Source organism: Merops nubicus, unplaced genomic scaffold (assembly GCF_000691845.1).
Source record: "Merops nubicus isolate BGI_N331 unplaced genomic scaffold, ASM69184v1 scaffold18450, whole genome shotgun sequence".
NCBI classification, from domain to species: domain Eukaryota; kingdom Metazoa; phylum Chordata; class Aves; order Coraciiformes; family Meropidae; genus Merops; species Merops nubicus.
This window is the reverse complement of record NW_008583759.1, coordinates 1,876-17,327: the sequence shown is the minus strand read 5'-3', so window position 1 is coordinate 17,327 and position 15,452 is coordinate 1,876. Positions and strand designations below refer to the sequence as shown.

At 33.8% G+C, this 15,452-nt stretch overlaps 1 protein-coding gene across 1 annotated transcript in view; it reads left to right on the top strand.

The window, feature by feature from the left end:
• Positions 1-15,203, top strand: part of KCNT2 (potassium channel, subfamily T, member 2) — a gene marked incomplete at its 3' end in the record, with an annotated part of 110,137 nt that extends 94,934 nt beyond the window's left edge. Inside the window, exons 14-21 of the mRNA XM_008942165.1 lie at positions 1,867-1,975; positions 5,611-5,760; positions 6,895-7,124; positions 7,793-8,009; positions 9,336-9,441; positions 9,728-9,900; positions 11,869-11,940; positions 15,069-15,203. Of these exons, the coding sequence (XP_008940413.1) occupies positions 1,867-1,975; positions 5,611-5,760; positions 6,895-7,124; positions 7,793-8,009; positions 9,336-9,441; positions 9,728-9,900; positions 11,869-11,940; positions 15,069-15,203 (1,192 nt within the window). The remainder of the gene's footprint in view (positions 1-1,866; positions 1,976-5,610; positions 5,761-6,894; positions 7,125-7,792; positions 8,010-9,335; positions 9,442-9,727; positions 9,901-11,868; positions 11,941-15,068) is intronic.
• Between the last annotated feature and the right edge of the window lie 249 nt (positions 15,204-15,452).

Genomic DNA, 15,452 nt, shown 5'->3' with positions numbered 1-15,452 from the left:
ATTCAGAAACATGGAGAGTTCTCATTCCTTCAATACTAGGGAGTCAATATTCAATTTCATTAATCTTTGCCACTTGATTAATGGTACTGGAATGCAGATACTCTAACCAAGCCTTAATCTCTCAAAATCTCTACACATGATTAACTAAAACCATATTTCTGTCTGCAATATTTTTTTCAGGGAATTTTTAATTGCTATACCTGAAATACATTTAGGGGAGGGAAAAAAAAAATCTCTTTTTGTTCTATATTTGACAGTGTCTTATATAACTTCATTCATTCATTCCCTACAATGTTTAAACAGGCCTTGATCATCAGAAAATGAGAGAATTAATTTCTCCTTTCAGGAGTCAACAGTTCTGTTACTGAAAAGCCTATAGAAACTTTTTCAAAAGGAATAGAGAAGGCATGCAAAGTACACCCTCACTTTTGTTTTCAGTAAGTGGCATGCTTATAGCTATACCATAAATTCTATCTTGAAAATAGCTTAGAAAGCTAAGGTGGCTCTGAGGATTTCAGTGATGCATTTAGTGCAACTAGAAGTAGAGTATATAGACAAATAGATCTAGGTGAGGAGATTATTTGCTTACTTTTACTCAGTAATTTTCTTATGGCATACGTTTTGACCATCAGCTGTACTCCTTATATTATTATTCCTCATCAGAAACAATTCTGCTCACATTGCAAGTAACGTACACTGAATCAAACACTAAATTCAGAAGAAAAAAAAATGATTTAACATGCAATGCCTCCATGACTTTAGAAAACCTTTTTGATTTTAAGTTTAATTAAGTTCTAAGTTTTGTGCTTACCTCTTCTGATATCTATTTTAATGCTGTCAGGTATATGTGAATGACACTAGAGTAATTTCTAGTTCCTTTTCATGTCATCACCAATACTGGATAGCATTTAACTACGATCTCCATTTTAAGAAATCATCATCCATGTTGAATAATAATTCATAAAATAGTGAAAGTATGTGCAGGAGATTTGGCAGTTATTAGTATAAGCCAATATAGAGGACTAGGTATAATATCTCTGTTGCTTTCTCTTCTCACTTCCCCTCTCCTAAATTCCATTAAAAACCAGAAAAAAACATAGGTATGTCATTAGTACTGTTCCATCACAGCAAGTACTAATTTGCAGGCATACTTTCTTGTAAGGACTCTCAAAAACAAAGCACAATTTGTGATTACAAAAGCCAGACAAGGACAGAGGTGAAAAGAATGCCAAGTTGTAAAAAAATTGGAAGAGAAAAAACAAGCAGCCTGTTACCTAGATTGTAAGGAGCAAGCAGCTGGTAGCAGTTCCTGGGAGAGATATTAGTCAAATCTACATCACACACCGAAGAGCCCCAGCCAAACAACCAGTCTGCAAGCCAGTACAGTCTATCTAATCCATCAGCACTGCTGCATTGCAATATCCTACATATGCTATTTCCTGAACACAAAATTGGATCTGTACAATGCTTGATGTCTCTATGCCAGACTACTCAAAACTGCAGGAGGTGCAGAAGATACAAACTTGATTATGCTACCTGGCTTACTTGTATGGCTTACACTTACTAGTGTGGCGAGGTAGTAGGAGTGAGATTCACAGAGCCATTGCGTCCTCTCCTTGTGTATCTGCAGGACAGAAGGTATGAACTGGATGCAAAATTAACACTACCCATGCAATCAGAGTTAGCATCGATACGGCAAATCATACACAGCTCTCTCCAGGCTCAAAAGGAAGATGGAGGTCTGGAGGCAAATACTGATTGTCCCTATCTTCACCATTTTCCTACCTAGACAAGGAAAGGAAGTTACAATTCTGCTCAGGGGGAAGTATTTTTGTAAAACGATTTATATCTTCTTCTTTTCTACAGATCATGTGGTGTGTGAAGAGGAATTCAAATATGCTATGCTAGCTCTAAACTGTATATGCCCAGCTACCTCTACATTAATCACACTGCTGGTTCATACCTCTAGGGGACAGTAAGTTTATACTACCATAAAAAAATAACAACTACCTTGTAAAAGTTGTAGCTGGTATTCTTTGGAAAATAGCTTACCCTGAACTCCCAGTCAACTACAGTTTTTAAAAAGAAATTAGAACTTTCTGCAGAATAAAAGTGGCAAGATATTTTACTAAAGATATAATTTCAGAGAAACATACCCCCAAAACATTTAACAATTTGCTGCATGCTGTTGTATCACTTCTACAGTAGAAGATATGAAAAATTTGTATTGCAAATTTATTAGATTGAATCATGGATCACACAGTTCTACTTAATAACACCAAGACCTATGAATACTGATTTCAATATATTAATCTGAAGGTCTAGTTTTGTACACATCTAAAAGTTGTACTAAAAAAATGTTTGTTTTTTTTTCTGATAACATGTGAAATATTATTTGCTATTCAGTGCCAGGAGACAAGCAAACACACGTACGGAGAGATGGTTTTTAACAATAACCATGCTGCCGGAAGGGGTACAGAATTACGGTGTCTCTACAGACTGCAGAGTCACAATAAAACCTCTCTGTATTTACCAAAATAATTTTACCACATCTAGGATATCTCCATTATACATATTCTCAGAATAATAAGGTATTCTTATTAAAATGTTGTGGGCAGAGAGAGGCATTAAAGACTAAATCTTCAAATATGTCTGTAGAAATGGAATGTGTGTGTATGGACTGAGCAAGAATACATCTGAGAGTCCAGTAAAAGTGTATGCTTCTTTCCAAGTAACCATGGACCCAGTGACATCCTGATGTTTACGAGCAGGGTTATTTAACCTTCTATATGGCATTTGTAGTATTCCCCTGTGCCTGGGAAGGGAAAAGTGAAATTACTGCCAGAAATTTTACTACTAAGAACAACAAATGTCAAGATTTTAATGGCACTGTCTGTACTAGAATCTGTTAATATGAAGACAAAAAATACTGTTTCTGTGCCTCCTGGGAGTCGTGGTGAAATGCATTCTTCATCTGCCTAGCTTTCATTACCTGACATGCACAGAGTACAGAACCCTTTTTAGCTGTTTTGTATTATATGCATGTGAAAGGAGAGTACCATTCTTAACAGCTAGCAGAGTGTTTTCCATCAGCTTTATCAACTATACACGCATTGATATCCAAACTAAATATTAAATTAGCTCTAAATGGAAGTCTATTTAACAAATACTCTTAATGTTAGCAGTGAACTGCTTTCGTTCACTTTGGCTATTGTTTAATTATCCTTTTGTTACCTGGTTACAACCAGGACCTGCATTAAACTTCATGTAGGACCTGGGTTTTAAATCCTGATCAGTATTGTCTTCCTTACATAAAAAGAACAGACTTGGATTATGGGGATATTGCAATGAATCCAATCTTGGATAGTCTCTCTAAAGTTTATTCAAAGTCACTGGGAAGATTTTCGTAATAATTCATTCAGGTTTCTATTCACAGAAGCCCCATATATGTTGATTCACAAGTTTAGTGACTTCAATGTAGTGACTGGGAATATTTGTTCAAGTTGTTATCACAGATAACCAAGTTCAGATCATTACCTATGCCTTACCTTTCCACCAAGATTAGCACTTATTTTTACACAGTGTTTTAGGTGCATGTCGCCAGAGGAGATGATCAAGGAAATGACCAGACCATTTCTTGCTTTTTGTCATTTCCCTGGTCAAAAGTCATTCATTAAGGGAAAATATGACCATTTTCACGTTCTGTCTTCTTAACATTTGTTAATTTAGTCAAGTTATGTTCTTAACCTGAGTGACTTGCATTTTAATAATGGAACAAAACAGTTAATTGACAGTCTATAGGTAAAACATTGTCCTGACTGTTCATTGTACTCTTATCGTAGGAAATCTATTTGCTGTTATTAAGAGATAATGTGACACTTTCAATAGTACAAGCTCATTTCTGATAATCATGAAGATAAGTGCACGGGAAAATTACTGAAGGCAATATCTAGCAGCAGAAAACAGGAAAAAATATTCTCTATTGTTCTTATTAGAATGATAATAGAATAAACAGTTAAAAAAATGTCTACATAAATTAAAGCTACCTATCTTCTGGTATTAATATGTGAGGAGACTGGGGAAAGTGTTTTCTAAGCAACTTTGAACAGATCAATTTGCTGTTGATATTAAGGGGAATTTCTTTGCTGTTTATGTGAACTGACTTTGGTCTTTAATGCTATTTGTCACATTAAACAAACTAGATGTAAATAATCCCATTGTCTATTCAGCTTTGTATGGAATTCAAAACCTCAGTCTGTAAGACATCAAAATTCTACCCTGAATCTTTTTCATAATCTTATTATTGATCTTAATTATTATTCTTAAAATTTACTTTTAAGTGTTATCTACTTATCTAATCTGGTAATAGAAGTTTATTAGGGTTTGTATTATGTTACAAAATATTAGAAGAGAATAGCCTTTCTGACTTGAACTTAATGTCATCTTTACAGAACAGCCCCATGGGAAGCTTTTAGACAACTAACTGGAACCAAGCAGACTTTAAACAGGTGAATATTTTATTTTAGTGGGAAAAAGTACCTATGGCAAAGTTTTCTTCTGTGATTACATTTCCAACTCTGCTGTTCTACAGTTAGTGTGCTGTTTGTTAGTGCTGTTGCAATAAAAAAAAATGGTTTTGTTATTACCAGCTTGAAACAAATTTTTTTCTGTGCTAAGGGTGGAGAAAAATGGTAAATTGAATTTAAAAAAAAAGAAATTGTGTTAAGATACTGAAAATGTATAAATGATCACAAAGGAGCACATCCCAATATCCTAAGAACTTAGTCCAAGTATCAAAAAGTAGGACATAAAACTTGACAAATTTGCTCTATCTATGTATATATGTGTGTGTATATATATATGCATCCACTGTATCCAGTAAAAGTCCTGCAGACAGAACCTTGTTTCCACGTGAAACTTGATAAAGTAAGAAGTTCACAAAACGCTCAAGTCTGCAAATTTTAATGTTAGCTGAGTTATGGAACATTTCCACTAAAAGTTCACTTGGATAAGAACATTATCTGCATATAGTAAAGAATTATTTGCTTAGTATCATTAAAGTAAGAATTACTTTTATTTCCTTGAGAAAAGAAGGTATATATTTGTCACAGTATACAAGGCATAGTGACTAAAAATGTCCATAGGGTTAATGCTGAAGATAACTGATAAGCAAATGCAGAAAAAAAAGAAAGAAAAAAAAATCTTTCTTGCACATAAAGTGACCAAAGCTAAATGGGTCTTTCCTACATAATTTGTTTTTAACGATTCTTTACCTACTTCAAACAGGAACCAATCTGCCATGGAGCATCTGAAGAGACTGCCTTGCAATGATCTACTTGTTATACTGGGAATTTAAAGTAATTCAGCTGTATCTCTCCTGATATTACATTATTTTACATGCCTATTACTTACTAGAAAATGCTCTTTAATTCATTAAAGAAATCTCTGTACTTACAGTATTACTAAGCTTTGATCTCAAATACTTCTTTCAGATTAGCTATGGGATTTTTCTAAAATACATTTGTAGTTTCTGCTGTTGTGAAATACTATTCTGATTAATAAGAATTTTACATTGTGTTAAATTATTCTCTTTATCTGTACATATTTCAGGGACAGTCAGCAATCACCAGAACAATGGCAGAAAATGTATGGCAGATGCTCTGGTAATGAAGTGTATCATATTAACCTGGAAGAAAGTACTTTTTTTGCAGAGTATGAGGGGAAAAGCTTCACATACGCTTCTTTTCATGCGCATAAAAAGTATGTTTATTTTCCTATCACTAATTAAAAGTTCAAACATAACAATTAATTGCTTTGCTTGCCGTGTAGCTCTGCATTCAAAGGTGCAGTATTAGACATTACTCTGTTCCTGGGATTAAATATCTGACCACTAATAATACTGCATGGATATTTGTCTGGAAGTTACACCTGGTCAGGTAAAAGCTCATGTCAGTTCTGTATAGGCCAGCTCAGTCTGAGGGAAGAGAATATATAGGACGAGCCTGACTACCAGAAAAAAACCTTGTAGCTTAGAGGTTATATGAGGACACCAGTCTCTTCCCATATCCAAAACAACATAGAAAAGGGTGGGTGGGAGGGTGTTAGTGCATTTTTAAAATTTGTTTAGGAGTCAGCTGGAAAACTGGCTTCATTAATGCCATGTTCAGTTTATGCAAAATGTTCAGTTTAAGGGTGGTACCTGCTACATTTTGGTTGTTATTCAAAATAAAACCATATATTTTCTGTTAGATGCTAACATATCTTCTGTAGGCTCTGGGTCATGCAGCACTTTTTCAGTACTGCTCTGTGAGGTGAACATACAAACTGAACATGAATCATGTATGTTTGTATATACAAAAAAAATGAACATATATCAAAACCTGAACACTGAATTTATTCTCATACTTAATAAGTGAGAGAAAGATTTTTTTGCCTTTAATTCTTTATTTTCTGTCACTAATCAAATAGATTTCTAGGAGCGAATCACAAAACCGAATTCTGAAAATGCTTTCCATTACGTATGAATAATGGAACAATTTAACATGATTAATACCTTTTCATGTTATATATCCATTCTTCTACTAATAGATTCCCAGAAGGGACTATTCATCTCATAGAAACAAATCAACTGGAACAGCATTAGAAGAATATTATGGGATTAAGAAAACCATTGGATTCAAATGCTTAGGGATTCATGAGCTCATAAAAACTACTTGGTCAGAAGTGGCCTATTTAGGATATAACTTTTTTCAAACATATTTGTCATTCAAAAATCTGCAATTGTTCATAATCTGCAAACCATAAAAATATTCCGGAGGTTCATTTATGTCAGTGGAAATTCTGGTATATACAGGACTATGCAAAATGAACCATGCCTTTCCTTTTCTAATTAAGGTTTGGAGTCTGTCTGATTGGTGTTAGAAAGGAAGATAACAAAAACATTTTGCTGAATCCAGGTCCTCGATATATCATGAGTTCTACAGATATATGCTTTTATATAAATATCACCAAAGAAGAGAATTCTGCTTTTAAGAAGCAAGAAAAGCTAAGAAAAAAACATGAATCAAAATTATCTTATCATGGAGCTTCTAGGTTACCTGTACACAGTATAATAGCAAGCATGGGTAAGTAAAAAAAAAAAAAAAAAAAAAGAAGTGCTTTGCAACATATTCTATTTCAATGAACACAGCATTTTAAGTCTTTTAGCAGTGTATTCCTAAAATTATCATTTAAATTATGAAATACAATGCGACTGTAAAGAAAGGAAAAAATGTTAAACTCTTGGCCTTATATTTAAAAAAAACCCAAAACAACAAAACAAAGAGCCAACCAATGGAATTCATTTATGTTATTATTTTACTTGACAATATGGGATTAAATCGTTTAGGACTTTCATATAAAAAGTAATAGTAAAATCCCATAGTAATAGAAAATCCCATGGGGATATCATCACTCATAACTGGTTGGTTGTAATAATTTTTTGTAAGCTTGTTTAAATAAAAAGTTGCCCATTCTCATTGAAAGCCTACAGGTTGCTAATATATATAAATATGCGTTATGTGAAGTATGATGAAGTTAAAAATATTACTGGTCAGGAAAAGTTGTTTTGCAGGAAAAGGCTTCCTCAGCTATCGTTTAAATGTTTGTTATGTTTTAATGCAGTAAACACAGTCGACGTGGTTAGTATTCCTTTCAGACTTTGTCCTTATAGTCAGGTAATCCTCATGAAATATGGGGATCTTTTTTCCAGTGGTTTGACCACCACTGAGAAAGGCTTTCAACGCTGCTGCAGGGACCGTGGCAATCGATCTACAGGACGCCGGCTGCCGGGCGTCCAGCGGCCCGACGCTGGCTCTGCCCTGCCAGGGCGGTGGAGAGGGCAGGCGGCCCAGCATAGCCCCCGTTCTGGAGGTGGCAGACTCCTCCTCACTCCAGACCTCTGATCTGCTGAGTGACCAGTCCGAAGACGAAGCTACCCCCTCAGATGATGAAGTCTCTGCAGGCTTAGAGTACGTGCCTTAAACATAAAATAAATGACATAATTTGAAAAGCTAATATTATGTAAACAGCTTGGATAATTTTTTGCATGCAGATCAATCCAAGTGATTCTAACAAGCAAGACCCCTAAAGGCCAATTATGGAATTGTTCTCTTTTGCGAAATGCTGTCGTCTGTTAGCAAGAATGCTGCTATGCCTATTTTGAGATGAAAAAATAAAAGCAGATTAATATCTCCATTTGCTGGAGATTTTCCATACTCAGTTATAAAGGTCTGGATGTATATTACAATTTTTTAACAGCATTTTTATCACCCTTTTCCTTACATTCCCTAGTTACAAGGACAGGACTCAGCTAATTTGTAAACAGATAAATACTTCTGTCCCGAGAATGCAGTGATGATGAGATCATTTAATAGGCCTGTTGAATGCTTGAGGCTAGGTGTCTGACTTCAAAATCTAAGAATGACGAAAAAAAAAAAAGCAGTATGAGGCAAAATTATTACAGCTAATTTAAAATGCTTGTTAGCATGTTACTGAAAGTAATGATGCATTACTTAGATAAAAAGAGAAGATTCAATCCTGTAACTGCTGTGCAGATGATCAGTTATGTTTATTGGGAGTACTGACAGGGTTGTTAAAACTAAAGTACACAATTAAGCCAGTGGCTCACCTAGCACAGTTTTCCATCTCCAACAGTGGCGAGCATGAGAAACCCCAGGGAAGATCATAAAGCCCCAATGAAAAAAGTAATAGAACAAGCCATCTTAAATCTACAGATTGAAATACAAGGATTTAAAAGGCCTCTTATTAGAAACTAAGGCAAATTAGAAAATTTATCTCATCAGTAAGAGGATTTGCCATTTAAAATTTATTCTAACCATGTTGAAAATATGCCACTAAAACAAGACGATAATGACCTCATTTTTTCTTGATAAGTGCTGGAAAAAAATAGAGAAGGAAGACCAGGGTTACCACAATTATTTCCATTTTTTTCCTTCCTTGGAATTTTCCACTATCTGCATTCAAAACACTAGGACAGCACACTATGATGCATCAGCCCATTTCTAAAGATGTCTATAAAAAAACCCCACAAAGTAAAATCCCTTTAATCTACAAAACCATGATAGCTTTCGTTAAACTGTATTGAACTGATCAAAGCAAAAAAAAAAACAAACCATTCCTTTAATCCTTATTAAACGTAGTTCATTTCATGTACTTGACTTGGCTAGCCTACAGATAACTTCAAAACTTCGACACAGGTATCAACATCCCATAAAACTGTATAGTCAATTGTGTTTCAGTAATTTGCTATACTGAAAACTGTTCTATTCTCCTAGGTATGCCAAAGGCTATCCTCCTTATTCTCCATATATTGGAAGCTCTCCCACATTTTGTCATCTTCTGCATGAAAAAGTACCCTTCTGTTGTCTAAGACTAGACAAGGTAAAGGGAGTTTCTGTTACAGGATAAAACTGCATTCTCATTTGTCTCTTGCATCTGAACACAGTTAAATCCTGATTTCTGCTCTGGAGATGAGCTTTGATCAGCACTTACTAAATGATAATATGTTTTCGCAGCCTTTTTATCACCAAGCATTTGTTTATGTCTAGTCATGTTTATCAGATCATCTGAAACAATTTCTTATTTCTCATGCTAAGACCCTTTAATGGCAAAACTAAATATCTTTATTCATATTCACAGAATTATTTTTTTTTAATTTTTATTTTAGGGATGCCAACATAACTACTATGAAGATGCAAAAGCCTATGGATTCAAAAATAAACTGATTATAGTTGCAGCAGAAACTGCTGGAAATGGCTTATATAACTTTATTGTTCCACTCAGAGCTTATTACCGACCAAAGAAAGAACTAAATCCCATTGTATTACTCCTAGATAACCCGTAAGTAGATTTTTATGTGTGTGTGAGATACATTTTAAAGTCATTTTGCCATTACTTCAATAGATGATCACTCTTCACTTGGCCAACTTAAAATCAAAAAAATTATGGCACATTTATCTTTGAGAAAAGTTGGTGACAAAAATAATAGCCTACGTTCACCGTGACATACAAAATTGACTTTTTACTAACTGTAAATGCCAATAGAGAGTTTATGTATCCTTATTCTACATGGCCAATGTTTCAGCTAAGTATTTCTTAAAAATATTCAAAATAACATAAATTTTACTGCTAAAATTAAATAACTCCATAAACACTGTAAAAAGCAACTGTGTAACAGTTTCACAGCAACATGACAACAGTTCAGACAACACTAACCTACTTTACACAAAGCACTTAGTGGCCTGGACCAGTTCGGTATATTTTTAATAATTTTAGACTCTAAAATAAACAGTTCGCTAAACTAGTAGGACACCCACCCACCCACACTTTGTCCACAATTTATATAAAGTCATGGAAGAACGTTAAAATCTGCAGTGTTGTTACAATCTGCCTGGAGCTCGCTGGAATTCTCATCTTTTCTTACATGAACTGTTTAAAATTTCAGGCAAATTCTTCTCTGGCAAGAGTGATTCACTTATAATCTGACAATGAATGAGACCTTTTGGTTTTTTTTTTGCAACACTTTGGTACTGCTTCAGTACGTAAAAATCACAGCTTAGAAGACAAAAAAATGGAGGTTAGCTGTGGAGAAAAGTAGATCAAACTATGATTCAAAGAAACGACAGCAGCAGAAATCTCTTATAGGTTCTGATACCAGGCTGACCCTTCTCTTTGCAGATATATATTCTAGTTTTTTGGAAGCTTTTTTATGTACATATTATGGCATAAAGTGGTTTACACAGATTTGTAAAAGCCTAACAGGCTAAGGGACTGCTGTGATTTTAAGATTAAAGCTGTGAGCATATAGTGCCCTCTGGTGCTTGTTCTCTTTTTCAGCACAGTGCCTGAGTTCATATACTTAAATGCTGTTATGATGTTTACAGCTTTTTATTGCACTTATTATCATAAAATAAAAACTATAGTTGCTAATTAAACTAATCCTCTTAGTGTTGTCTCTATGTACACACCGTTTGCAGCGACTCCTCTGAAAGACCAGCATTCACAGGAGTACAGAATATAGCTGAAAAGCCAGAATGCTTTTCACACGTGCATGAAGTGGAATTCAGGCTGCCATTCAAGTAAATTAGAATTTACTTCATTTGACTTAGGAATTCAGCCACCTTCGAGGAATGTATCTATGTTCCTACATATGGGAATGTTGCTACATTCCCATTTTCTCTATTTATCAAGGCAATTTATAACAATATGCTTATTATGATATCTACACATCACAGGAGTATTAAGATTTCCAGTGTTTGTTTCTTGATATGCAAGTTTTATGTAAAATTTTAAAAATTAAGTAAATGATTAAAGAAACAATGTAATAAAATACACTATCTTAGTTTTCACATTTGATTTTAAAAATAAAGTTTCATCTAAAATTGTATTGACTTGAATGGAGCTGTTGTCACAAAAACCAAGTGATGGTTTGGTTTCCACTTCATATTTTAACTGAAGATTCTTACTGCTTATTTTAAGTAGTCCTAAATCATGCATTGGAGTGTAACTTGGTAGTGTGTCTTTCACATCAGTCCTTCATTCTTATATTTGGAATAATGCTGTGCCATAAAATTTCTGATTTAAGAAGTGCAATAATTCTGATCATTCTTTATGATCACAGCAAACTGTTGATTCACAGCTTTCTGCAAACCTATTTCCTGTTTAAAGTCATATTATACCACCAAAGTTTTAAAAAGTTTGTTTTTATTTTTTTTTTTAAAAAAAAGCTATCAGTTTGTTTAAGTACTTTAGAAGAGATGCTGCTGTTGTGATATTGTGTTTCATTTTGTAATCCCATCTGCTGCTTAGGCCAGATATGCATTTTCTGGATGCAATCTGTTGGTTTCCAATGGTTTACTACATGGTGGGCTCTATCGACAAGTAGGTGAAACAACTGTTAGAAAACTTACCACTGTAGTGCTGGTTTGTTGTGTGTATCGTCATTGCATGTTTGTGTTGTATTTGAAGATACTCTTTTTGCATGCATGGTTCGTGTCCGTGTGCTATAATTTGGGATTTCAAATTTCTGATTTATAAAAGATATAATTAGTGAAAACTATGATACAGAACACAGGTTAATATCTTCAAAAATGTCAGATTAACACATATTTAGCTGCATCAATATGTTTCTACAAGTTGCCAGATTATAGCCCTGATTGTAGTGTCATTCTGTACTTAGTTATAATTTGTTTGGATTTTCTGAGCAGGGGTTTGTAAAAGTAGCTATAAAAGAGTACTAATACTGACAGTACTGAATGTCTCCAACAGTCTTCAACTGCCACTACTTTCAGTATCACCCACTCTACATTTCTGTCTTCACCTCTTCATTTTAGTAAACTCCTGTGTGTAGAGTATGAAATTAAGCAGAAACGAAATTTGCTTCACTACATAACTAATTTTGAATTGGGGCTACAAGCCCATAATATTCATTCCCTCAGTAAAAATAATTAATAAAAACTCAAAACCCAACAACTTATTTCCTGCCCTGAATTAACAGAATTGAGTTTTTCAATGAGAATTCTGGAGTCTCAGCATTTCTCCATGTCAACCTGCTGTAGCAAGGGCTTTAAAAGTACTCCTCCTCATAATACAGTTACAGATTTCCCTTAGCAATATCATAGTCATTGTGAGATTTGAAAAGAATATGTAGAAAAGGTTTTGATTTTCTACATTTCTTCCTCTAAACCAAAAAAGCATCTCAGGTTCTTAATATTTACTACTTTCCCAATTCTTAATTGCACAACAATTATAAAAAGAATTCATACCAGAAGAATAATGGATTTGTCTCAAAGTATCCAAAGTAATGAATAACCCAAAGACGTTAACCTGATTTTATTAATGTGGAAAATTATACTTTAATTAAATTTACTGAGTTTATTTAAAAACAAAACAAACAGAAATCACCAAATCCCTCCCTAGAAGTGTTTTGTTGTTTTTAAAACTGAGTGCATTGAAAAAAAAAAAAAAAAAGTCTGTTGTCTTTGCAATAAGTGATTACACAGAATTCAGCTGTTCCCAGTAATACTAGCATGAACTTCTACATCTTTTCTGACAATAAAAATCACTTTAATTCCTGGTGCAGTAACCAAGAATTTTAACTCTTTTTTTGACATTTGTTTTCATCAATAATTTTTAAAACTACAGTTCATATTTATTGCCTGTGTTTTCCTAAATGTGTTTTAAAATCATGTACAATTAACAAAAGTTGATCAACTTTAGCTAATAAGTACAATGGAAAATTTGCAAACTTTCTTATTGAATAGGTATAGAATACATCCCCAAAGTGCCCCATATTTCCTTTTAAGTATCTAATATATTTGTCATTTGCTCACCTGGCACAAAATGTTATAATTTTAGAGAAAAGTACCAAAGGAATTACTCTCATTTCCCATTCCTTTTTGCTAGGAGTGGATGGCTTGAAGAAAAATAGGCATAATTCATAGCTGGGATGAACTTCATCAAAATTTGTCATCAAGTAGTAGAAATCTGTTTACAGTCTTCAGATATAAATAATGTGAGATAGGTAACAAACAGACTTCACAGTTGTGTAGAAGTCTATACAGTATTAAAAACCCTATAGCTAGCGGTACCTGAGAACTAGAATTATAATATTTCTAATGCATTTTTTAAATTCTGCACAAATTAGTTGGATGTAACTGCCAAAATAAGGATAGCTGTTGAGCTTATGAAATGTTGTAATGCAGAAAATCTGGATATTTCAGAATATGCTGCTTTTTTCAGAGGTTGACTGAAAAAACAGAAATAGGAATTGCTCAGTGAAAGGACAGAATTCTACTTGTGCTCTGAACTTGTTAATACAGATCATATAAAGGACAATATTTCTATTTTTGTTTTCATCCACTGGTGATACTGCACATTTTAGAAAAAACAAATATGTCTTTGTTTCGGAAAAATGCATAGAAAATGTAAAATAAAACCCACAAATCAGTGGTTTTCTTTAACCTGTGATAAATTGGTTTTGATACTTTGGATATGTAAACTGAGGAACCTAAGAAGATCGTTGCTGAAAAGAAAAACTGCATCACGATGATGAAGACTTAAATGATATTTTAGATGGCCAAATAAGAAGCAATTATAATGCCAAAAGAGCTTTTCACCTTGGAAGTAAACAGATTGTTGCAAATATATTTTGCGAATAATATGGCAAATTTATTTATATATTTATTTATATTATTATTTGCCAATTTATTTTTCTAATCTCCCTTGGAAACCATGAAATTCACCCTTTCTTCTTATTTTCACATAAAATTTGCTAGGTTCCTAGCAGCATTTTTCATTACAGAAAATTCCTTTCTAAACTTTTCGAGAAGTGCTTAGTTTCTATGGAAAATATTATTGTTAAAACAGCAAATGTGCTACACTTTGGAAAACAAGCTATAGGGCATGATGGGAACTGTAACTCAGTTGTCTGTGTTTTGTATTGTCAGCCTTCACAGGAAACATTGTCTGGTAGAGTGCAAATTTTCTTAATGTACAGCTGCTCCTCAAATCATCATGGGAACACTCTAAATCATAGATTAACCTAAAAGAGGAATGTATTAGGTGTCCTTGCAGAACCTTTATTAACATTTTTAAACTGAAATATGATTGTTGGAAAGAGCAACCCAAAACATTTATTTTGGTCTGTTTATTGGCAAAAGTAACTCCAATGAAAAATGTTGTTGCAGTATGTAAGGACATACTATCTTCCCAACTAGCTACTAAAGGCTTATTTTAAGAAGTGGAAGTGAATTTACAATTTTAGGAACAGGAGAGAAACTGTAACAACCTCTGAAGTGCATACAGTATGAGTTAATTAAAATATTCATATTCTGTTTACCAATTGAGATTATATACTCAACATAGATTATATTGGATGTTATGATCTGTACATGGAGATGAAGGGAACCAGCAACTCAGGCTGTGATCTGCAATTTTGAACCATCCCTGATCTTTTAAGTGTTCCATATTTAAGTTGCTTCTTTTTTTCTCCTTTCTCTTCACAAAAGCCTAGATGACTTATTAAGATGTGGCGTCACCTTTGCAGCTAATATGGTGGTAGTGGACAAAGAAAGTACAATGAGTGCCGAGGAAGACTACATGGCAGATGCTAAGACTATTGTAAATGTGCAAACACTCTTTAGGTGAGACATTTCTGCAATCTATCTATACATCTTCATTAATCTTTAAATACTTAATGCCTTTTGTACTCAGATGAGAAATTATTTTTGTTTCTTTTTTTTCTATTTAAGTTTTCCCTTATATAAATTTGTGTCTTACACGGGCAATCCTTTTCCCACTCCGCTTGGCAATACAGAGTATTGAGGCATTTTCCTGAAATCTCAGGTGAAGTACTATGCATCTCAAAATTGGATGATCATTTTTAAAGTCAA